The 27,144-nt window shown below is 33.7% G+C and overlaps 1 protein-coding gene across 1 annotated transcript in view; it reads right to left on the reverse strand.

The window, feature by feature from the left end:
- Positions 1-16,288, reverse strand: part of LOC106458495 (lachesin-like) — a 68,198-nt gene extending 51,910 nt beyond the window's left edge. Inside the window, exon 1 of the mRNA XM_022384731.1 lies at positions 16,009-16,288. Coding sequence (XP_022240439.1) covers positions 16,009-16,084 — 76 coding nt within the window. The 5' untranslated portion in view covers positions 16,085-16,288. The remainder of the gene's footprint in view (positions 1-16,008) is intronic.
- Positions 16,289-27,144: the final 10,856 nt, after the last annotated feature.

The raw sequence follows: 27,144 nt of genomic DNA on the forward strand, positions 1-27,144 counted from the left end.
TTTAATACTGCTTGGTAACAAGCTGTATGTGGATAGTGTACTTTAATACTGCTTGGTAACCAACGGTATGTGGATAGTGTACTTTAATACCGCTTGATAACAAGCTGTATGTAGATAGTGTACTTTAATACTGCTTGGTAACCAACTGTATATGGATAGTGTACTTTAATACTGCTTGGTAACAAGCTGTATGTGGATAGTGTACTTTAATACTGCTTGGTAACAAGCTGTATGTGGATAGTGTACTTTAATACTGCTTGGTAACCAACTGTATATGGATAGTGTACTTTAATACTGCTTGGTAACCAACTGTATGTGAATAGTGTACTTTAATACTGCTTGGTAACCAACGGTATGTGGATAGTGTACTTTAATACTGCTTGGTAACCAACGGTATGTGGATAGTGTATATAACATAAGCTGGAGTTCTTTCTTGAATTCTGATTCTGATGGAGAATCTACTTTTTATGACAAATACAAGTTTTATTTTATGTATCAGTAAACGATCCACACCGTTATGAGTTGGTATTGAAAAGTTTCATCCAAACCAATTGATTCTCAGTAGTATAACAGCGTACTCTCCACTCGGTTATGACTGATTATTTTACTGTGATCTAAAGATGACAGTTGTGTCTGTGCTATTTCTAGATCTAGTGGTTTCAATGTGTAATGGAATCTTAAATCAATACAAACTTATAGTTAAAAATTACTTACACCCTAAGTTTAATCATTAGCTATCATTTTAAAACAAAGTTTTTATCTAAATCAAGGCCAACCAAATCGTTTTGAGTGATTTTGGCCTTTATGTTTGAAAAGAAGAATTTCATTATATGTTGTTTTTTCTTACATTTTCGTTGAAATACTGTCAAACTGGCATAACGAAAATAACTCTCCACATGATGTGAGACCAAGTAATCTGAAACTCAACATGTTCACCATTCCATGGCTAACCTGTAAGTCCTAATTAAAAAAAAAGTTGTGTCAAGTTGATGAATTGATGTTATCACGTTTGAACCTTGAGCTGTTGTTATGTTACTAAAAACCTGGCATGTTGATCATACGAAATTCATTCATGTGTAATACGTGGTCTTAGCCAGCTATTGTTTCTTTACTGGTTATTGGAGAGTAATGTGATATCTCTTTCAAGGTCTAAATTAAAATTTATGAAAACTGTGGATAAATAAATACAAACAAGTTGATGAAAAATAAATTTGTAGCTAGAGAGATATTTAGAGAGATAGACGGAGAAGAACGTAACTTAACGTAGATGATGAAGCAATAAATAATAGAAATGTGTAAAAATGGATAAAGAGATAAATAGGTCTGTGCGTGGAGGATATTACCCTTGATAATTAGCGTAAAGATGGTTATCTTTATTTGACAAAAGTCTGTGTATCCGCTTATAACTGGCGAACCGTTAGAACGATTATCACTATACCTAATACGTACCATTTGACCCCACCTCCACCCACCAGGAGTGTTATAAGGGGTCGGATCTGATCACTTTATGTTTCTCCAATCCCTTCTCAATGCGTTAAACGGATACATCAGATAATAGTGTATAAATTATATATACTTGGATAGATCATATCATAATAATGAATATCAATATTTCTGTTGCTATTAGTGAGGTATTCTCAGACTAGATATGTGTACATACATATTGATATATACATATATATGTGTGTGTAGACGGAGACATTCAACCTGTTTTAAATGTACATATTTTCATATTAGAAAAAAGGACATTCAATATATTTAAATTTTAGCATTCATAACGTTTACATCCGTCATAAGACTAAATTTCTTATTGAATTAGAATAAGCTACCTCCTAAATAACAGAGAGAAATATAATAATATTTAAAATACAGTTTTAGACAGTAATGTCACGTGGCTAGCGATATTCAGGTTCACAGTTATAGTAGACAGTAATGACACGTGGCTAGCGATATTCAGGTTCACAGTTATAGTAGACAGTAATGTCACGTGGCTAGAGATATTCAGGTTCACAGTTATAGTAGACAGTAATGTCACGTGGCTAGAGATATTCAGGTTCACAGTTATAGTAGATCTGGAATCCAACTTATTTTTAATTACGATACAAAACTTTTTTTTTTACTTTAAAACAGCCGTATTATCACAGCCAATAATATCGAAATGATAACGTTGCCCTGTACTGAGAACAGATGGAAACTATAGCTTGTCCAAGGGGGGGGGGAAGAGAAGAGAGAGGGTCGTATCGAACTAAGAGCAACAGCTGTTGATGGACGAGCTAACTGGGAGAAACTAAGTTGTAGAAGTCGTAGTACGTGATCTTCTAGCTCGAGTATAACCTAAGAAAAGAAGGAAACTTAAATCAAGCATAGTTACATATAAATCACTGGACAGACACGGGAAAATATAATAAATGAACTCTAGTTTGTCAGGTTTTGTTTTAAGGTTTTGGAATTATTTCGATTTCGGTGTTTTTCTAGTCGCTTTCTTCACTTCTGTTTGTTTGTTTGTAATTAAGCACAAAGATCACAATGGACTATCTGTGCTCTGCCCACCACGGGTATCGAAACCCGGATTCTAGCGTTGTAAGTCCGCAGACATTCCGCTGGGCCACAAGGGGAGGGGGCTCTTCACTTCTGTTCACTGAACAATCCTGATGCTGCTGTTAATCATAAACCATCTATGCTTGTTCGTGAGCCATGTTTACCAGAACCAGCTCGGTCACTAAGAGTTTTTGCTGCTCTGTTTCCGAACGTGATAAGGGAGACTATGGATTGCTACAGCTCACTGAAACGTATTATTTTACTCCTGAGGGAATACAAACTACGCAAGCGTATATTTTGAACATTGAAATTAGGTTTTGAATTTCTAATAATTTATAAGCGTTTTCATCTCCAACTTACAGAAGAACTGTCAGTATATTTAAGAATTATTAACTTCACTTCTGTCACGTTTGATCGAATAATTTGTTTGAAATTAACTCACAGCGAGAAAACTAATCTATATAATATAACCAAAACTTAATTACCTAAGTTTTGGTTCTTTATATAATTCCGATGGATAAATGTATTTTGAGATAAATACGGTGAAATAACCTGAATCAGTGTGAGCTTATTGTAACAGCAGCCGCCATACGTGGCAACTGTATATCAGAAGCTAACCTAATGTTGTAACAATATTAATTAAGCTTAAAAGTTCGTAAAAAGGCCTGTAAAAATATTTTGTGAAGCCTGTCTCATTTGATATCTGTCGGCGGCAAACCCCTAGGACTGCCACCTAGCTAGTACTCATTTCAACGGAACCAATCATTTACAAACCGTTATTATAGTAAGGCAAGGATGCAATAACGGTTTGAGGTAATTTTTATAATTCACCTGGAAAACGACACTTTATGTCTGGAATTGTTCGTATTTGCTAAAGAAAAATACTTGTCTTGAAAATTCTAACACTCTGAAGGTCACCCTTGTAGAAAATAAAGTAATTATAAATACCCTTTGGGATAAATTAGTAATGCTACAGATAATTGATAACTGATTACAAAGATCCTTTGATAGGATTTAATAGTGTTACAGGTAGTGGATAAACTGATTGTCGGGACAAAATATTTATGCTAAGAATAATCTAACGTTTTCAAGACTGTGGCTGCTATTAAAGTTTTTGTCTGTAGCTAAGTATGAGCTGAGGTATGACATAGACATTGAAAAGTTTGTTAATGTGTTACATGAAAGCGCTAACTGTCTTTGAACTATAGTTTTTGACATTTCCTGTCAAAGTTTGAAGAACGTTATTTAATTGACGAAAAACTGATATGGTTATTTATATAATTTAAACATTCATACCTACGATCAGATAACTGAATGGGAGAAAATGTGATTTTAAGCATCCAATAAGAAAACAATAAATGTATAAACCGTTAGAAAAAGTTTAAAATGTTGGATTTTACTTGGGTTATTTAAAATTACTAAAGCTTTCTACTCAATACCTAAAGATTTGATACTGACTCACAAGAAAACAAAAAAAAATAACAATCGGAAAAGAAAGTTAACTGCAAATTCTGAAAAGTTCGTTTAATAAATATTAAACTGAATAATGAATAATGTTTGTTGGATGTGTTAAGATCGTCCTATCAGATTATGTTGCATCTGTAAGTAAGATCGTCCTATCAGATCATATTGCATCCGTAAGTAAGATCGTTCTATCAGATCATATTGCATCTGTAAGTAAGATCGTCCTATCAGATCATATTGCATCTGTAAGTAAGATCGTCCTATCAGATCATATTGCATCCGTAAGTAAGATCGTCCTATCAGATTATGTTGCATCTGTAAGTAAGATCGTCCTATCAGATCATATTGCATCCGTAAGTAAGATCGTTCTATCAGATCATATTGCATCTGTAAGTAAGATCGTCCTATCAGATCATATTGCATCCGTAAGTAAGATCGTTCTATCAGATCATATTGCATCCGTAAGTAAGATCGTCCTGTCAGATGATATTGCATCTGTAATTAAGATCGTCCTATCAGATCATGTTGCATCTGTAAGTAAATGTGACTGCAATAGTTATACTGAACAGGCAGGCTACGTAGTAGTAACATCCAGCACATTTGTAGAACATTACCATTTGTATTTGTAAAATATACTAGTCACGAGACTGGTCATATGGTGCTTGAGCTTTACTAATGCAGAGATATAGTTACGTCATGGTTAGTATACCAGAGAAGAGTTTATCATATATCCATGGGTCGTGTCCCAAAACTGGGCCGTCAGAATGTTGAGAATGTCGCAAATAGATAACAGTGTATATATATATATATATTTAGTGGGTCGGATGTTACAATAAAGTTATTTGCTGGGTCATGACTGGCCATCAATGTTTACAAATGGGTCGTGAGCTAGAAAATAGTACTGGACAATGAATAATGGTAAGAGACTATCAAGCAGTGGTGTAAGTTGAGTATGGGTGTCGTTCATAAATTCCGTTTTTTTTTTTTGTTGTTGTTGTCGTTAGCTGTTTAAACACATCTGTCATCAAATCACATGAAAAAACCATTGGATACATCTGCTAGTAAAGAAATATGACCCCAACAACCGGCAAGTGAACGAAAAAAAAATCACTACAAAACGGGCTTGTGAAACTCAGTAAACGTCAGACTGTGTCCAAATTAACTGATTCGTTCAACAAGGGTTAGAATTCGACTATCGTTATCAGCATAATAACAATAGCATTGCAGCAACAGTAATACAGTCTGTTCTAAAATCGGCTTTTTCAAATGAAAAAAAAAAACAATGCAGACTTCAGTGGAAATTGAAAAAAAACTATGATTAATTACAAACTAAAATAGCAGGAAATAAAATATGGAGAACACAAGTCGAGGGAATTCTTCTTGCTGGTTTTGTTCTGGCATTACAAGCTGTTTAAACTGAAGCAATAGTACGAAGAATGTTTTGTTTCCAGGGGTTAGGTTCCTAGGGGCTAGGTTCTCAGGGGATAGGTTCTTAGGGATTAGGTTTCTTTTATTCCTTTGCAAAGGGCAAATAATAACCACAGTGCACTTTATGATAATCATCAGCACACACACAAGCGGCTCGGATGTAAGTTGAAGAGCTTATATAATGAAAATCGGGATTCGATACCCGTGGTAGTTAGTGCGCATGTAGCTCATTGTGTAGCTTTACATTTAAGAACAAATAAATCATAATCATGAAAAATGGACATGTTTGTTGTTCTCAGAGAGAAGAGTACTTCTATGAAAACAATACAACAATCCACCACACTCGTGTTATCTGAAGTAGGATCGAAGAGAAACAGTGGTTTTACTTACCTTTCTTAAACAGTACAACTACCAAATCTCAGCCTGATTGGTCAAAATCTCGAACTAAACGTGACGTTGGAATCGCCGCTTTAATTCTCTGCCAGTACTTGAGAACCAATTGCAAGTCATAGTTTTCATTAAATGAAACAATTACTACATTACATCCAGGCTGTGATAACGACAAGAGCTGATTCGACCTGTGAGTCCTAATGATGTGGTGAAATAATGGTTCAAAAGAGTAATGGAATAAATGTCTCTCAAAACATCGCTGGAAAATCTAAATATCTTCTAAAATCTTCTTTTCTGTCTGTTTTTGACTTTGCTGAAAATATTGTGTAGCACGATGAACAGTGTGTAGAATTGTTAGTTTGTTTGTTATTAAGCGCAAAGCTACACAAAGGACTATCTGTGCTCTGCTCACCACGAGTATCGAAACCCGGTTTCTAGCGTTGTAAGTCCGCAGACATACCACTGTGCCATTTGGGGGCAGAATTGTTAGTACAAATAAACTGGTCGAAACATGCGGAAATTACAGAATTCACTGTATTATTCCATGATACGTTCTTCTTTTCTTACTTTTCTTTTAAACGAATAAGATATTTTTGTCTTATATCCAAGCCACACGATAAAGGAACAAAAAGAAAAGTAATGCTCAAAATATTTAACCTTTGGATCCAAGAGATGCAAAGGTTAAAAGCTGCCGATAGCCGATGTTAAAATATTATCTCTTAGGCAAAAACTCCAGTTCTGGGAAGAACTACTGAATTTCATTTTAGAACAATGAACTGGATAAATTTCGTTATTTAAACCTTTACTTTCGTAGCATTAGTTTTGTCAAAGAGGATTAACCTTAACTAATTAAGCCTTACGCAAGGCTTATGACGTAAGAAGTTGATCCGAGTGGTCCACAAGGTAAAATTTTTAAGGCTAGTAGAGATAAGCAATCAGACAATAATATAACTCAATATAAAATAAAGAAATACAAGAAAATAAAATGTTAGACAAAAATCTGTAAAAACAAACAAACAAACAAACATCCACTTGGATCCAGAGTCTAATCATGAAATATGTTTCGAAGGAGACAAATCTACAAGAAATTAGGCTTACTGTCTAGCATTCTCCGCTGAGTCAACTCAACAATAATAAAAACAGGCAACTTATGATTCAACTCAACAATAAGAAAAACAGGCAACAGAAAGAACATAAAAACAAATGATCAGAATGAACATCTTCCTCCAAGTATTGTAGAAGCTGCCCACAAGAATTTAATAATACAAAAATATACAAGGACGCAAGAAATTTCCCACAAGCCAAGATGAAGAGATAAGATTGTTAATGTATTAATGAAGACATTAGATCATAACCATATCGATGTCTGCTATCATCCTAAAATCTTCGGCAGTGTAAGTTAAGATTTTTATAATCCATACCGATTTGGAACATCGTGGTTATTAAAAGATTCAACCTGTGGAAGTTATTATTGAAAACAACAACACAGAATGGAGCTTAAGACTAGACAACTGTGCTTAAATTTCGTATAAAAAGATGGATTCCTGTCTCAATCAAACATAGCCTAAATATCAAATTCTACATTTAAATATATAGAATTTCACTGAGCAGCCATAGTGAATTAGTACTTCATATGTCAGGATTTGGATCATATGGCTAGCCTGTGCCCAAATTCAGCAAAGCCTTTGAGAAGCGTAGGAATCAAGGAAGTAAAACAATGCCAGATAACAAGTGTAAACTATAGACTTAATTCTTATGCAGGGTCAAAGTTATGCACCAAGTATACAAAATAACTCAGAGGAACCCCAACAAGCATGAAACTTAACACCAATTTTCTACTAGAAGTCCAACAACAATAACAACAAAATACTTGATCTCAGATACGAAGGGTGGACTAGAATAACGTGGTATTAGTCGGACCAACAATATAATTACAGGACTCCAAATTCAAATGCAACTGAATTTTGAAAATTGGTGGGTGATTTTTGCCGAGCACATATTTAGAAGAACCCTGTTTGTCTTAGGATGATTTGTGGGAAGGTACTATTTTAGTGAATTGCCAAATAAGTGAAACAATATGGAAAGTTACGTTTGTAAATAAAAGGTATTAATTTGTAGCACTGAAATTATAAGACAAAAGTAGAAAGAACCATTGGGGCCATGGTAACTAAAACATCTAAAAGTGTTGACGACTTCAGTCTCCTGTTGACTTTTATGGAAGGATGTCATGAATTTAGTTAATAGAAAATTGGTTATCTACGGCTAATCTCAAATTCATACTCACAAAATACTCTATAGGAAGAAGTATATGGTACCAGTATTTGTTCTCTTCTGGTACCCACTTTTACCAGTTTTTTGTTGGGTCACCATCAGCGCATTTGGCTCGACACAAACCCATATGTTACAGAAGGCATGTTGATGATATTTGTCATTATTTCTTGCCACATAGAACATTTCACACACTTTCTTGATTATCTTAATACACAACATCCTTCCACAAAATGAACCTGCGAGACTGAAGATAACAAAACATTTTTAGACGTTTTAGTCACCCATGACTTCAACTGTTCTTTTGTATATGAGAAAAGACAGTTACGGCCTTTTATCTCAATTTGACAGCTTCAAAGTGTTGTAAGGTTCTCTTCAGTTGGGTAGGTTCTTTTGGATTATTTGGTAAATATAATGTGGAGTACAGTACAATTATCGATATTAGGTTCATTTATTTCTTCAATAAATTATTATACAGGATTGCTAACTAAAACAAATTCCCCTCTCAAAAACACCATTTTTTCTAACTTGATATTTACTATTTGTAAGTAGTTTTGTTCATGATGTTCTCTAGAGGCTCAGTGGTAAGTCAGAAGGCTTACAACGCTAAAAATTGGGTTTCGATACTGTGGTGGACACAACATATACAGCTCTTTGTGTAGCTGTGTGATTAAAATAAAAAAACTGTTTATGTGTTTTAATATTTCTTTCCGTTTCTGTAGACGACTAATAATGAGATCCTTTCTATTCCGAAATATTTAATAAACTTACTTTGTGCTCTATTGTTAAGACTTAAATCCCAAAGTTTTTAATAAGCAATGTTTAAAGTATATTAAACATACAAAACGGTGTAGCAGACAAATAATAACAGCTCTCTCAATAAACAAAATATTCGAAATTATAATGTTATTGATGTTGTCCTTATCACAGGACACGTGTCGTGGTGCGGACTAAGGTATCGTGGACATTCCGAATTCGAGCTTGCACACTACACGGAAAGAAAACTTTTAAAATATCTTCCGACATTTATTTCTGTGCAGTTCGAAGAAGACCAGTCCATAAACCCCAAATTTATCAATTATTTTACCATTATTCTTCTTATCTGAGACCAGTCCATAAACCCCAAATTTATCAATTATTTTACCATTATTCTTCATATATGAGACTAGTCCATAAACCCCAAATTTATCAATTATTTTACCATTATTCTTCTTATCTCAATGTTTACTTTTATACTCTCCATGAAATATCATCTGATGAAAATATAACGATTCTTGCCCTGCCCCTTGCGTGCTTGTCCTTTTCTCTTAGTGGTTTATTAGTACAACCCCCCCTCGTTGCCACCCATTTTATGATGTCACAGCATGTGGTCTGAACAGTTAAGAAAGATGTTTAGATGTGAAGATAAATTTTGTCAACGTTAAAACATGCGAAGGAGAGTACGAACTGAACGTATAGTAAATACGATGGTTTCATATTTATTTGAGGTTTCTCGAAATACTGAATTATTGGATCTTCTTAGCCATCGTAATGAAAGTTTAAATGACTTAAAACATATTAACAGGTTTTTATAGTTTATTTTGACGTTTTTTCTTTCTTTCCTGAAATAGTTTTTATATTAAATTTCATTTATTTGAAAGTTACTGGAGGCCTTGTTATCAGTACGTTCGACTCGCAATCTGCAGGCTGAGAAATTGAAACCAGACACTGAATATGTTCGCCCTGCCCTGGTAGCGTTGTATTAACTGTGTAATCTAGTGTTGACCAGCTGCCTTCTCTCTAGTCTATAATTTCTAAATTAGGAACGGGTAGCGTAGATACGCTTCGAGTAGCTTTCTGTGAAATTCAACAAAAAACAAACAAACTTTATCGAGATATAAAAAATAGTATAATTGGTTTTGTAGAAATTGCGTATATTAAAAGCCTTGAAAGTTTTTCTAAACAAAATCTCTGCTGTCGGTGGGTGCAGCTGACCAGTGGTCTGCTCTCTAATCGGCAACTAGGGATTGCGGCAAATAACCTTAGTAGTTTTGTCGTAAAACTAAACATTCGATTTTCTTCTTTGGCAATATATCAGCTCAGATTAGCTAGGTTTAACGAGTATGGTAGGCCACAGCAAAACATTTCCACGTACAAGTATTTCCATGTTTTTAGAATATTATTATTAAGCTTTTATATTCAAACAACGCACATGAAAAAAATAATTTGTTATTTTATTGGAAATAAACTATACTTATTAAATATATATTGATCTCTATCAACAAATATTGATGGTAAAAATTACAGTCCCCAGAAAGGGGTAGCGGTAAGTACACAGACTTACAACGCTAAAATCCGGGATTCGATTCCTCGCGGTGGACACATTAGATAGTCCAATGTGTCTTTGCTCTAAAAGGAACAGACAAACAAAGCAAATATCACGATACAACGCCCCAGTTTTTACTCTGATTTTATTGTTTATAGTCGTCCCCCGGTGGGACAGCGGTAAGTCTTCCGATTTACAATATTAAAATCAGAGGTTCGATTCCTCTCTGTAGATACGCCAGATAGCCCGATGTGGCTTTGCTATAAGGAAACACACACCCATTTTCTCTATAGTCAGAACGACCCCCTATAGCATAGCGGTAAGTCTGTAGGCTTATAACGCTAAAATATTGTTTCGATACTTGTGGTGGGCAGAGCACAGATAACCCGTTGTACAGCTTTGTGCTCAAAAAACAAACAAACAACTATAATCAGAAGTGTGACTACTGGAATGAACAAGATAAAGTATTCAAAGAAACGTTTCAGTCTTAGTTAATGGTGACTGGATACATAAAATTAACGTTTTAATGTGTTATGATAATCAAAACAGTGTTTCACATAATGTTTGGAAATTTCACAACCGAAAAAAAAATGATAAAAGTATTACATGTGTAGTTTTTAAAGCCAAATTTAAATATTATTTATCAAGCTTTTTCTAAGTTTCATGCAGTTTGGTTAAGTATATCCACAGTGAAGAGGGGGGCGGGGATTTGGAAATATTAGTGACACACTTCTGGCCCGGAAAAGGCTAGAAGAAGAACAGCTAATCAACAGCACCCATCTCCATTTCTTGGGATATTTTAACCCAATATTGGGATTAGACCGGCACTATTATAACGAACCCACAGCCCTAAAACTTGAAGCACAATGTTTCGAGAACAAGACAAGAAACAGATATTCACATTCCAACATGCTATCATCAAGCCACGCCCGAAAAGAAACAGAAAGATACACAACAGACGTTTTTTCTCTTGTTAAAAGTAAGATAGATTCCAATCTGTTACCTCTAGTACTAATTAAATAATAGTTACTGTCTACGGTGAGTGTCTTCAGTGTAGCCAAATTTACTAAAGCAAATAGTTATTTGGTAGTAGACGTCTAGCATTTTAATACATGAAAAGTTTACACAAGTGTAGAAAACGTAGACTTTGGTCTTGATGTCTAGAACAATCATTTTCTTACGATGGTATTTCTAATTAAATTTAATGATAAAAAATACAAGAACAAATACATTTAAAGTCAAAAATGCAGGTTGAGAAACTAAGGTTTAAAAGTGCAGGTTGAGAAATTAAGCTCTAAAAATGCAGGTTGAGAAACTAAGTTTTAGAATAAATATTAATGTTGCTATTTTCTCAGTTTATAGCTACACAATGGGCTATTTGCACTTTGTCCACTGCGGAGAATCGTGCTCCGGGTTTTTACTTTATAATATTTTAGACCTCACGTGAGACGATAAATTCACAAGTTATGTTTTAGAGCTACAATTAATTAAACTCTAAAACCGTCATATTCAACTTATACAACAATGAAGAAGGACTATTACCAATAAAATAGAAACTGTTAATGAAATAAGCATGACTTAGAATAATTTAGAAATATCGTTTCACATATTCTAAAAGATATTTAATTAAAACAAAATCGGGTAAATGTATGATAACCAAAAAAACAAGATACACTTTTGTGTATATGTGGAGGATGAAAACCAGACTACATTTGACTTTGTTGTTGTTGTTCTCCAAGTACACAATTAAATAACTAATATCTATCCAGAGGTGGGAATCTAGCCCCAGATTTTATAACTATAAGTCAATAAACTTAGCGCTGACTCACGGAAAGTTTGGAAACAAAGTTGATAAGTTATTGAAGTAATAATAAATCTCAAAATATTCACAATAACTGAATCACAAAAATCAAATCTCGAGGGGAATCGAACTCCTGATTTTACCGTAATAAATCAGTAGACTTGCCACTGTCCCCCCGGGGGACAAATGAAAGTAATAAATTAGTGGACTTTAAGGAACCCATAATGACCCCGATTGTGATAATAATGCTATCAGGAATATATAAGAGGTTATCCGTTTAAAACTTTTTTACTTTGCTTTTTAGAATAAACTATTTTTTTTAGTTTTGTTTTAATCAGCATTCTTACCGAGTTTGCTCAAGTAATTCTTAAACTAACTCTCTGACTTATATACCAGTAACTCTAATGTTTAAATAAGATATCTGAGAAAAATCGTTTAGTAATGCATGTTAAAGAACTTGACAGAAATGTGAAATTATACGAAGCTTGTTCTTGAACTGCTAACCATTCACTTAGGTTTGATCACATTATTATTTTTAGTTTTAGTTATAAAGAGGCTTCGGTTTCCCGTTCTCATAGATACAGAAAAAAAAAGCTTTAGATAAATTAAAGAGGCCAACATTCGTGGGCGAATACAACTTGTCTCCGCCACGCAATCCTAGCATGGCAAATTTTGACACCAGAAAAATCGTGAAAAACACAGGGACCTACAAGACTAAAAACACAGGGACCTACAAGAAGGTGTCTTTGCACTAAATCTTATGTAAATTGGTTAACATACACATGAATAGTTTTCTAGAAATTTGTCATTTCCCAAGTGATTGAATGTCTTATTTTTATATTATATTCTGATAACAGGTTCGTACTGTCTTTATGTTCTGTTTGCTTGTTTCTCCTAATTACGTCTAAGAATCTTAGAATGATATCTTATTTGTTCTTGTTGCTGGTTCTGAAGAATTTCCACAATAAGATTCTAGACAGTACATTTTAACTTTTTTATTTAGGTTAGGAATTTATAGAAGGTAAAGAGTGGCGGTGTATGTTCGATCTTTATGTCCACGGATTCTTTGAATTTGTTAGAGTTGATAATGAAACTAGTCTGGTAGCCATTTGATTTCTAGGTGTATTGGCATTCAGTTGGTTAATTGTTAGTTTTACAGACCGTTACATTAATGCCAGAAAACCTGGCATCATCTGAGACACACAACTTTGATGTGAAATCGGGAAAGGAGTTGATTGGAATTCGCCGCATTTCTTCCGTGTACTATGAAATGCAATTAACGAGTACTTTTGAGAAATAGAGATCTTGCATAAGATGTACCAGTTTAACCCAAGTTATTTGCCGTTTTTACACGTATTTTCAAAGGACAAAAAAATGTAGGTATTTGAAATACTTTTTAAAAAAATATTCAGCATTTTATTATTGTTTAGGCATTCTCTTGTGGTTTACGGATTTAGAACGCTAGAATCCGGGTTTCGATACCCGTGGTGGGCAGAGCACAGATAGCCCATTGTGTAGCTTTGTGCTTAATTACAAACAAACTTCAACCAACTAACCAAACTTTCTCCTGTGACCTGAGTTGTTCGTATAATTTATTTATTTGAAAAAAAGGCTAGTATTTTTTGTTGTGGTTCAAAAAGCATTCTGTTAAGTATTTGGAAATAATCAGAAAGCGTTTTCCACAAGATGTCGCTTTTGAAAATTGTTTGCGTGTTTATTTATTTGTTTGGTTTTTTCTAATTTCGCTCAAAGCTACTCAAGTCGTTCTTAATTTTGAAGTGATAGACTAGAGGGAAAGCAGCTAGTCAACACCACCCACCGCCAACTCTTAGGCGACTCTTTACCAACGAATAGGTAGACTGACCATTACATTACAAGGCACCCATGGCTAAAAGGGCGACAATATTTAGGGATTAGATTCGATCCCACGACCAGTAAATTGCGAGTCAACTGCTTAACCATGCTTATGAAAATAACGTTATTAAAACACTGGTTGTCATAAACCGAAACTGAATTCAACATAAACATTTTTTATTATAACATATATCACCATGTTTATACATATATTTGATGTAGCTTCATCATGGCTATAAAGGGATTTTATAGGAAATTCTCTTGTTTAACCAAATAAAGAACGGAAAAGGGAACATTGCTTAAAGAAATGTTTAAAACGTTTGTGTTTACATGTTCCTAATCATACATTTAGATTTTCATAAAAAAAAACTAATTAATTTATTTCAGAAATTGCGAACAACTAGACATTAGAATTAGCTTACTTTTCCAAAAGAAAATTCTACTCCCCTCCAGTGACTCAGCGGTTAGTCTGAAGGCTTATAACGCTAAAAACCGGGCTTAGATACTCGTAATGGACACAGAACGGATGGTACATTGTGTAGGTTTGTGCTTAACAGCGAACAAGCAAAAAAACAAAGGAAAATAATATTAGTCAAGCAACTTTTCTTTTGATAACTTATATTTCCAAAATAACTCTAATAAATATCAAACGTTATTAAAATGTTTCACTTTAGATATCTTAGTTAGTCTATTGTGAAGTTAACTTAGCGTTCAGATTCCATCGGGATTAAGGTCGAAATTATATCGCTAACAGCGAGGATTTCAAACTCATGAAACAGGTAATTCTGCATGCTGTGTAAGCAAGAAAGGTATATTTAGTTAGCTATGTTCATTACAGGGCTGAATTTTAGTTGTGATCAGAAGTTAATATTAATTAAAGTCTATCCTTTCCCTATTACGAGTCCCTGTTGAGGATGGCTTTCGTTAAATACGAGTTGACGAGGCCGGAGTATAACGGATAACACTAAAATATCTATATGAAATTCTGCTTTGTTCTTTCAGACAAAAGAAACGTTACAGAAAACAAAAAACCTTCTTAATTCGTACATATCACCATTATAATTCTTACATCAAATATGTTTTTTTTGTTGTTGTTCTCTAACTTTTGCATTAAAATATTGAATTTCCAACATACGTCAACTTATTGTAACAAAGAACAAACATTTGTATGCACAGCATTCTAGAGTAGTATCAATACATTCATAATATCAACAACACATTTTTACACACGTAAACACGACTCATATTGTTACAATATCAATAACACATTTTTACACACGAGTCATATTGTTACAATATCAACAACCTATTTTTGGCACACATACATACGTGAAAATGTAAAAAGTTAAAAATATTTCGAATATTTAACAATTTTGTGTTAATATCATTTACTTAGAATTTATTGTACTTATTTAATATTTTTGTAGTTATGCCCAAAGCTACATAATGGTCTATTCGTACAGTGCCCATCACGGGTATCGAAACCCGGTCTTTAGTGTTATAAGCTTACAGACTTAGTGCTGAGCTACTGGGAGGGACATTTAGTTTTCTTTAATTTATGTGACAATATGTTTCTTCTGTACAATTTTTCATGTTTACGAAGTAAAACTGAACGTTGATTTGTTGATAATACCCTAATCAAACAAATATCATCGTATTTCAACTCATTTTATGACTGTGCTTTTTATCATACTTAAATTCTGATACGTGTTTATTTATATCCAATATGCTTAATTTTTGTAAAGTTTCATAATGTAATTTTCAATGAATTAACGAATTTTGCGTATTCGACTGTCAGTATCAAAGTACTCTTAACGTTCGAGGTAATAGAACTTATGAACGACCTAGCATGAAGTGTGGGTAATTTAGCGACTATAACACAACATTCAATCATAGTTACATCAAGTAATTAGTACATCGGTACTCATTTTCAATCTAAAGCATGCCTTACTGAACTTACCCCCATAGAGAAGACTAACAGTCCACAATAAATACGTGGCCAAAGTCATTAATAAGTGTTTCTGTGTAGAAGACATCTTCTCTAGATCAAAGTGAGTACCACCTCGTTCATCAACAGATCATCAATTTCACACTGGCTTTTCGTCCTTCAATATTTAGACACTCATCACAGCAATAATTTCTCATGCTTGTGCCGACAGTAATATCGCATGATATTTATCCTGTACGAATGTCACGTGACTCTTCTTGCTGCTTAATCGTCAGCCCAGAAGTCACAGTTCATCAAATCCAGCCGCTAGTAGGCTCTCGGTATTTATATCATTTCATTGAATCAGGAGTCTGCGCACTGAGCTTGCGCCTCTTTAGAAGAGTTACCGTATTTTATTTGTACTAAGCTGTATCGTTACCTTTCGTGAAAGCTATCGAAAATACAAAATTTCTCATTTTGTTAAAAAAAACAAAAAACTCTGCATTAGATAATTAAAGAATCCTAATTTCTTGAAAATGCTGTGTAAGGAAAATAACTCTACTATTATTAACGAAGTATAATACAGATAGTATACACCTTCTCAGTTAACTGGGTGACAATTGTTCAATTCTTCCGTATAAACAAATTTCCGTTTAAAGACTTGAGTAAATAACGAATGTCTTTCTCAACAGGTTAAAAAAACATAACAAAAAATAGAACAGTATTGAAATCAAATATGTATTTGTGAAGAGCGTACTTAGAGTGAATGCATAATCGGAAAAACGTAAAGCCAAGAATACACCGAACTTATTTCAATAATACGCACATTTTTCTTCCATACATAACTGGAATAGCAACTTTTGTTTCTAATTTTGATGATAAAACAAAATCTCCCTACATAGCACATCACATGACCTGTATTACGTGACGTAACAAGACTACCTGAGCGGTGGATCAGGTGTTATCAGTGAGCTAAGTTCAGTGATTCCCCAAAATAGGTTTGCTAATTTGGCGGCAAACAATAATATGTAGCAAAAACAAAGGCTAAGTGGACTTTTCGAAAGGATACGGTCGCACAGATTCGGAATATCTGAAATGGGATCGGCATTGAATAAAATTTGAGAGCCGCCGACTTAGTTGGTGGTAGGCGGTAATGTCCTTAATGTTGCTTTCACCTTTCTACTCTTTCGTTAACGAGCTGATAACGAGCCATTAATTATATTTTATATTTCTGCCTGAAAGGTTGTTATTGTTGTTTATAGTTAAGCACAAAGCTACACAAAGGGCTATCTGTGCTCTGCTCAACACGGGTATCGAAACCCGGTTTCTAGCAGAACAAGTCCGCAGACATACCGCTGTGCCTCTGGACGGCGTCCTGAAAGGTCTACCATGGTGACGAAACAAGCAATCGTTGTGCACTTTCTAGAAGGTTCATTTATGCTTCATCTTGGCACCGACAACAAGTGCTAATAAAAATATGATTATTGTGTAATACACTTGTGATTACAACCTATGTAAAAATCCACTACACAAAACAATATATATATATATATGTTATACTTGTATGATTATTTAGCCCACCTTGAAATAACCAAAGCCAACATTAATGTAGCGGACTGGAGATTGTAAAACCGTAATAATGGTTGACGGTCCTAGGGGTTATGTTTCAGAAAAAAAGATAGGCCTAAATCTTTTATATTTGACATGAAGACCTGTTTCATGAAAAGATATAAAATTATTATTTTTGCGAAGTGAACATTTTTAAAGTTTAATTTTTGCGTCTTTCATATTGTATTGTATTTTTATTCATTTTAGACAGTTTTGAGCTTTGAATATCTAACTTTCTGATAAACAAAATTTATCGCATTTTACTTTTATTGAAACGGGCTAGTTTGGTGTATTTTAAAATGTGCGCAAACGTATTTCGAGGACTGTCTGAGCTAACCGTCCTTAACTTAGTAGCGATAGGCTAGAAAGAAGGCAGCTAGTCAACACCACCCACCGCCAACTCTTGGATTAGTCTTTTACCAACGGATAGTGTGATTGGCCGTCACATTATAACGCCCTCACGGCTAAAAAGGCGAGCATATTCGAGGACGGAGACTCGAACTCGCGACCCGAAGATTGAGAGTCGAGCACCCTAAACACCAGGATCTAGCGAAACCACAGCCAAGGGAACGGGCTTGGAAAAATCAGCGTGGAAATAGGACCCTGCAGGGTCCACGTTTCTACGGTTAATTTTTCAAAGCCCGTTTCCTTGGCTGTGGTGGTAGACCCTTGGTCTGTAGTGCCAGACCTATTGAAACAGAAACATTTCTATATTTTCATGTTAGAACGTTTGCGAGCACGTACATTTCTATATTTTCATGTTAGAGCGTTTGTGAGCACGTACATTTCTATATTCTCATGTTAGAACGTTTGTGAGCACGTACATTTCTATATTCTCATGTTAGAACGTTTGTGAGCACGTACATTTCTATATTTTCATGTTAAAGCGTTTGTGAGCACGTACATTTCTATATTCTCATGTTAGAACGTTTGTGAGCACGTACATTTCTATATTCTCATGTTAGAACGTTTGTGAGCACGTACATTTCTATATTTTCATGTTAGAACGTTTGTGGGCACGTACTTAATGCTTTGCTTTCGTTTATCTCATATTTTCATTGTATAAATTCAATACATTTTTACATTTTATGTATATACTCACGTCTGTTTTCAAGATCCAGGGAAGTAACTTTGTAGTTTCAAACAGCCAATAATGTTATTGAATGTGGACGTTTAAATCTTCACGACAAAAGTGACCAAAGCCAACAAATATAGTATCAACAAGATAACATTCACAGTAGCAGCAAAATTTATTACAAAAGCATATATATATATTTTAACCTGATACTTATTTAGAGACATAATTCAAGCAAGCCAATGCGTGGCTTAAGCACCAGCAAGGTATAACAGCTGATAGTTCAGCCACGTCAACTAAAGCCTCAGACATGTCTGATCAAACTAATCTAGGCATTTCTGACAACTTAGTTCTAAATAATCGCATCATGAAATTTAGGATTATCAACTTAAATAACATAGTTATTGGCAGTGCATTTATGTGGTACGAATTAGTAGACATTTCTACAAAAAAAAAAAGACTTAACTTCCAGTAAGTAAAGCATATATGTTTTATTATTATACACTGATCTTAGATCTGAATGAATTGCTGATGTATCCCTGATTCGATAAAACTTTGCCCTCCTCTGAAATAAAAACATCCTGAGAAGCAAAAAGCACGTCTTTCCTACCCACAGTGATAGTAGTTAGTTCCTTATTATTTGACAGATAACACACAGAACATGTATGATTACTTTTACTCTGATACTCTTTGAGTGAAATCCCGAGGTCTGCTGTATTTAAAGGAAGTGTGTAATATAGTATTTTATATACAAAGTATGTCATTGCACTGTTATGTCATAGAAAAAATAGTGATAAATCTTCTAAGTTTGGTGCTATCAGTATCACAAACAGATATAACTGTTATAGTTTTTATTTGTTTTTTCTGGAAAAATACCCTTGTCATAGAGATGACTTTAGAAAGTTTTACAGACTATCAGTTTAAACAACGTAAGTGTGTGTAAGTGATAGAGTTGTGAAGTTGATAAGTTTGATTATGTTGAAACTCAGACAGAACGATCAGACAAATACCCGCATATATTGCCAGCTAATTACATAATCTCCACCACGTATATTAATCTAATTGTTGTCATTTGTCCACCTGAACCATTTGAGTCACGCTGTTCAGCAGATTTTCAGGTTTGCGTTGCTTTGACGCACAGTTAATGCATTTTGTTACAGGACTGTCCTTTCTGCTTCTTAGTTCTTCATAGACCCTTTCATGGCATTCAACAGCTCCCTCTGTTAACTTAAGTGGAACTAGGAAATGTCTAAAACAACGAAAGTTTCTCGCATCTCCCTGAAATATAAAATAACCATTCTGAGGATTATTCTTTGGAATCATGACAATCCAGCCACACGTTTTAACAAAAGAAGATTTTGGGCTTCAACATTCTACAGCCTGTTTCAATAGGACACAAACAGCACCAGTTCCCTGTTTCAAAGACACACAAAAATATGTAACCATCTCTTAGGAGCAAGAAAACAGTACGAAAAGAGCACCAAACCAGACCACTAGTGTTACTAAGCCTTTCTCGGGAGAAGTAGTACTTTTGGCTCAGTCTGGGTATACAAGAGGTGTGTTATATCTTAAACTATGTCTTGCCACTTCCACATAAAGTAGAATCCTGGAGTTACAGACAGATAAAAAAAAATGTTCTCAAATAAACAGTTCTATACTTCATGGGTGGTCATAGCAGGTGAGGTCAAGTCCTATCCCCTATACCTAATGTGATAAAGCTCAACTCTGAAACATATTGAAATGTTAACATGAACGGGACGATACCACAACTATTTCCTTTTGTTAATGACAGGTAACACACTGAAAATTACTGCAACTGTTCAGATCATATTTCCATCCCGTTTTATTGGTCTGTAATACGCTGGGCTATTCCAGGCCATAATGACGCCCATTATTTCTGTAAAAAAAGTAAAACTAAGCTAATTGATGCCTGAATTGAAAAACTTATGCTATTACATTTTCATAAATTGCTCGTTAGCTGTCATCGTCTGCAGAAAATGCCCGTTAGTCTTCCTTTCATGGGATACCGTTTCCAGCATCATCTGAAGATACACTTGCTGAACTTCATTCCTTATCTTCTCCAACGTCCGAAAATATTCTCCTTAGTCTTCATTGTATAAAATGCAGTCTCCAACATCTTCAAAATTTGAGGATACGCTCTTAGACCTTAATTCTCTAAAATACATATTCTTCAACCTCTGGAGATATTCTGCTATTCATTTACTTTACTTACTGATTTAGAACAAACACATATAAACAACTAATTTGACCAAATACAAAAATAGGATTGATTTTGACCCAACATCTTTAGATGTTTATACCAACTAAAGAAAACCTTTTAATTTAACCAAAAATGACTGATTTTGACCAAACAAACATATCTACACGTATGTCACTGAGATTCACCCAACACACTAAACATGGTTGATTTTGTCGAAACGCATATACATGAGATTTTAAAGAAATATATTCAAAACGAAAAATTTCTTTTAAGAAACAATAGCTTATCTTAAGGGTCATAGGGTCATGCTTATGTGAAACAGGATGAACCGAAAGGTTATGGTGTATTCACGCCTTAAGAGCATGACCTTAATTAAGTGAAGCAGGGAGATTTACACTCTAGCTCTATGGTTAGTATAGAAAAAGATATATTAACTTGTACCTAGAATGTCAAAAACAAAAGCCATCACCTCACTAGCAAGTGTAAATAAGGGATTTCTACTGTCATTCCGATTAGTTACCACTTTCAGCCCTAACACACGTGACAAAGTAATTTTACGGTTGAAACTAACACGAGTGTTCAATCTCAGGCTTAAAAAAACCAAAAAAAAACAGAATAGCCAATAATACCTATGTAAGTTTGATTAAATCTTCAAAACAGCATTCCGTAGATTTTAATTGAATTTATTTATTTTCTTACTCCTCGTATTTGTGTTAGACTATGTGCGAAAGTCACCGACACGAATAGAATTGAAATTACATATAAACTGCACCGTAAAATAAGACGTACGTCTGATAGGTTATCAATTCCACGTCATTCATTTAGAATTGTTTGTTATACTGCTTTCCTAGCGTCAGGATTTTACAACTTTCCAATTTGTCATCGAATGATCCCAGCAACGATAAGAATGTTACTTTTTTGAAAAACAAAAAAGTTTGAATTAATACAATGAATGTAAACCAGTCGAAATTACATTATCTAAACACAGAACGTTTCCTTTCTTTAAAGCAAACGAGTGATAGGTATCTTTTATTATTTTATGTTTAGCAGTAAATGCTTCTACAGTCATCTACGTTATACTTTGCCTTTCTTTCTTCAAGCCTATAAAACAAGCGTTCCAATGAAGTCAATTATTTAGGTACGGTTTTTATAACTTTAGTAGCCTTAAAAAAGTTTTTTTTAAACGCAAATGCGCGTATTTACATATAGTTATGCTAAATATGCACAGAACAAATATAATTGGAAGTATTTAACGAACTCTGAAGCATCAAAGTTATTCAGATGTTTACAGTGATGAAAATCCGCGCATGTGCTATGGCGAACGAACAGTGTTTTGCTGTAAGTATAACGTTATGCATATAGGTATAAACTATATGTTTATAGATATATGCATGATGTATGTGATCTCTACATATTAGAAGCTACGATACAATCTTCGACTGCCAATGTTTATTTCCAAAGAATTCGACATACATTTTAGGAGCTTAAGTTCTTAGTTGTTATATATATATATAACATTATAATATTATAGTTGTTATATATTCAAAGTTTCCATACAAATCCTAGGAATTACAAACATACAAACTACGTGTTTTATGCCTAACGTATTAGTCTCACACATGTGCTGATGGTTCTGTTTTATATTTAAGGGGTCTTATATGTTTTTCAGCTTATATTCCAAATGTTCCTTTTATTTTTTAGACGATTATATTAATTAATGCACCTTTGATATCTTGTACGTATAATTTAAATCTGACTTAGTTAGTACTTTATTTGGTTGTGATAATCATATGTCTCGACTATTCGATAAGAATCTTAGTATTGTGCATAAAATGACAAAGGAAATATTTCCTGTTACATCAACCGTGCAACACGAGTAGTTTTTAATTTCGCTATCATCTACTTTTAGAAGTGTCGTTTTCTTCAGAATAGTTTCTTATCCAAGAAATTTCTGCAATAATTGGAAAATGAAAACAACTCTACAACACATGTATAATGAAGAAAGGGACAAGTTAAAAAGTACATTGTGCTAAATGATCTAATCATTTCTAATTTCTCTAAGTAACGTTATGAAGAAAGGGACGAGTTAAAAAGTACATTGTGCTAAATGATCTAATCGTTTCTAATTTCTCTAAGTAACGTTATGAAGAAAGGGACGAGTTAAAAAGTACACTGTGCTAAATGATCTAATCGTTTCTAATTTCTCTAAGTAACGTTATATTTTGTGATGCAAATTTTCGTTTATATTTGATTTTTTAGCTTACATTTCATAAGTTTCAGTTACCAGGCCTTAAACCCTATTGGTGCGTTTCATCGATCGCCATTATCTTAGCTACTGAACCAACCATACTCTTTCATTGTTAATTACACGGGCTTGTCAAAAGAGGGCGCTCTTTCCGTTTGGGGAGTGTGGTCATTAGATTTCCGCTACAATATTTAAATCGCAGGCTAGGTAATATTGTGTATATTTGGGTGGATTTGTCTTCAACGCAACAACAACTACAAAAGAACAGTATAACGAGAAGATGCGTTAAAAGAACCTTAATTCCATTTATAAAGTAGTAAAATTAATTTTTTATATTATTGCGCAGTCTGTCTCTGTTAAGATGATTTGAATAAGCACTTTTATTACTACTTTGCAGGCTTTTGTTTATAACTGAATCATAAGAAACAAGTATATTTTTCTTAAAAATCTTGTAATAAATTTTCATAAAACAGACGTTTACGGTGTTTATGATACTTTTAACGTAACTCTGACTTCGATTTTTAGAAGCTTTTGATGAAGAGCCAACAACTAGAAAATTTACTGTGGGATCTTGATCTGGAACCAAGCAGAACAGTGTTTAAACTTATCATATTTTTTGAAGAAAAATTAATTTCATATTATTAATGCACCCGGTAGCTCAACAGTATGTCTGGTTGCTTATAACGCTAAAAATAGGGTATTGATACCTGCAGTGTAGCTTTGTGCTTAACAACAGAACAAACAAATTACTTTATTATTTAATAAATACTTAGTACTTTGCCATTTGATCCAGTTTGTTTATGATCCAAAATATTACTGTTATGGAAGACTGTATTAGTAAGGTCAGGCATTTACATGCAACACAAAAAATACAGAACAAAAGAAATGTAAAATGTTTATATCCTACAAGTGACTGAATAATACAGCGGGTTGAGTACGTTATATTACAGAGACTTTGAATATACAAATCACTAAATCATCCGATACCGTGCATGATATAAAGTCGCAGTGGAACAGATTGTATCAGAACTACCTTTTGACACTCTGATGTAATCGAAAATAAACCGATTTTAGGAAGGGTATGTAAGAGCCTTTTCCGGTGAAAAATATTCTTACACTTAGATCATAAAGATGTGTTATGATTGGGAATTTGGAATTTTCAAGACGAAGATATCTTTGTACTTAATGCCACTGAATAACAAATCAATGTGGATCAACTTGGACACAAAGGGCAACCCAGAAAAAAAAATGGCCCGCAACAAATCGTACCTCATACGTAGTAAGCAAAATGTGTTATCTTGTAACAGTTGAAAATCCATGAACACAAAGGTCAGTCACATGTCTCATGAAATATTATACAATATCATCAAGAACGATCGCAATCTAAGAACGAGGCCAACAGGATATGACTTCATCAAAATAAGGCTTCCAGTCATACCTCTCGTTCAACCATTACCTACCTCAAGCAGCTGGAGAATGAAACGGATTTTCATTGTGTTCCACACAAGACATAATTAAAAAATCACAGGAGGCAGTCGCTATTGTATTTCTTTGTGATCGAACTGTCGAAACGAGCACTGGGAAATCATCGTCGTCCTTGTTCTCTAGATGAATTATGGAGAGCCAGCATGGAGGAGTGGTGTGCTTTGAGCAAGACAGATTTATAACGGAGCCTTTTGCAGTAGAAAATATGTTAAGTCACATTCGTAAGATAGAGCATGACCAGACAAGGAGACATGGACTGTAACGACATGGCGAGACTCCAAAATCGTTTTAATATAAATATATTCAGTTACTGTATACAATATAATTTACCTTATGATCCTCAAAAGATACAACAAAAATGCCAGATGAGCACAAATGCTTAATACAAGTATTACTTATTAAGCTTGTTTTTGTTTGTTTGTTTTTAATTAAGCACAAAGCTACACACAAGATGCTATCTGTGCTCTATCCACCAAGGGTATCGAAATCCGGTTTCTAACGATGTAAATCCGCAGACATACCGCTATGCCACCAGAGGGGGGGGGGAGACTTAGTAAGCAACTAAATTAAAAACAAATACGTAATTCATATTAAATAAATAAAAACTTAGTCAACCTAAAGCATACTGAGTACAATAAATATATATGTGTGAAATTTGCATAAAATTTAGGAAAAAAATATGAAACATATATCTAGCATCACAGGAAAATATGCATATAATATAGAGTGGTTTAAACAGGAATATCCAATATAAACGATATTTAAATACAAGATAAATTTAATATGAATAACTAATATACAAAAGTCTAGAAACAATATGTTTATACAAAACTACTTAACATTATGTGTAACACACCAGAGACATACGATAAAAACTTAAGTTAAAATATATATAAGTTTAAAAACATATTAATTCGTCAAGATTAATAAGAGCGTTAATAATAATTATCTGATAAACAATGTAGAAAATAAATATGTTTATTTATCAATACCTACACAGATTTTTTAAACCCTAACGTTTTCATACTCATGTTGTAGTACATAAAATATCATGATTCAACATGATTAGTAGATAGGCAATATTTAAAGTAAAATCATGAACAACATACATTCGTAATATCGATTGCATAAAGATAGCAATAATAAATAATACACAATATATAAAACCTACAAGTAATACATAACAAATAATATACAAAATATCATCATAGAGCAGAAGAAATGGTCAAACATCGTCAAGCTGGTGAACAGAAGAAAGAAGAGACAACAACGATGATATTGCTATAAAATAGAAGAAAAAAAGAGCTGAAATAATCAACAGTGATAAATGCAGAAGACAAAATAGGATGGCAACATCAACACAGGTAAACAGTAGGAAAATAAAATGGTTACGATAATAAAATATTGGTTAACATCGTCAATATTTTAGAAAACTAGAAGAAGAACTAAGATGTTTAACATTGGTAGAGTATAACCATTATTCTAACACAAGAAAAAATAATGGTTAACATATTAACATTGTTACACATCAGGAGAAAGAATGACTAATATATCAACTGTGGAAAGCAATAGAATAAGAAAGCTAATATCAACAACACTGTTACACAGCAGAAGAAAGAATGACTTACATATCAACAGTGGAAAGCAATAGAATAAAGAAAGCTAATATCAACAACACTGTTACGCAGCAGAAGAAAGAATGACTAACATATCAACTGTGGAAAGTAATAGAATAAAGAAAGCTAATATCAACAACATTGTTACGCATCAGAAGAAAGAATGATTAACGTATCAACAGTGGAAAGCAATAGAATAAAGAAAGCTAATATGAACAACACTGTTACGCAGCAGAAGAAAGAATGACTAACATATCAACAGTGGAAACAATAGAATATAGAAAGCTAATATCAACAACATTGTTACTCAGCAGAAGAAAGAATTACTAACATATCAACAGTGGAAGCAATAGAATAAAGAAAGCTAATATCAACAACATTGTTACGCATCAGAAGAAAGAATGACTAACGTATCAACAGTGGAAAGCAATAGAATAAAGAAAGCTTATAACAACAAACACTGTTGCACATCAGATGAAAATATGACTTACATATCAACAGTGGAAAACAATAGAATATAGAAAGCTAATATAAACAACACTGTTACGCAGCAGAAGAAAGAATGACTTACATATCAACAGTGAAAAGCAATAGAATAAAGAAAGCTAATATGAACAACACTGTTACGCAGCAGAAGAAAGAATGACTAGCATATCAACAGTGGAAAGCAATAGAATAAAGAAAGCTAATATCAACAACATTGTTACACGTCAGAAGAAAGAATGACTAACGTATCAACAGTGGAAAACAATAGAATATAGAAAGCTAATATCAACAACACTGTTACACAGCAGAAGAAAGAATGACTAACATATCAACAGTGGAAAGCAACATAATAAAGAAAGCTAATATAAACAACACTGTTACGCAGCAGAAGAAAGAATGACTTACATATCAACAGTGGAAAACAATAGAATAT

Source organism: Limulus polyphemus, unplaced genomic scaffold (genome assembly GCF_000517525.1).
Source record: "Limulus polyphemus unplaced genomic scaffold, Limulus_polyphemus-2.1.2 Scaffold475, whole genome shotgun sequence".
Classification (NCBI taxonomy): Eukaryota; Metazoa; Arthropoda; class Merostomata; order Xiphosura; family Limulidae; genus Limulus; species Limulus polyphemus.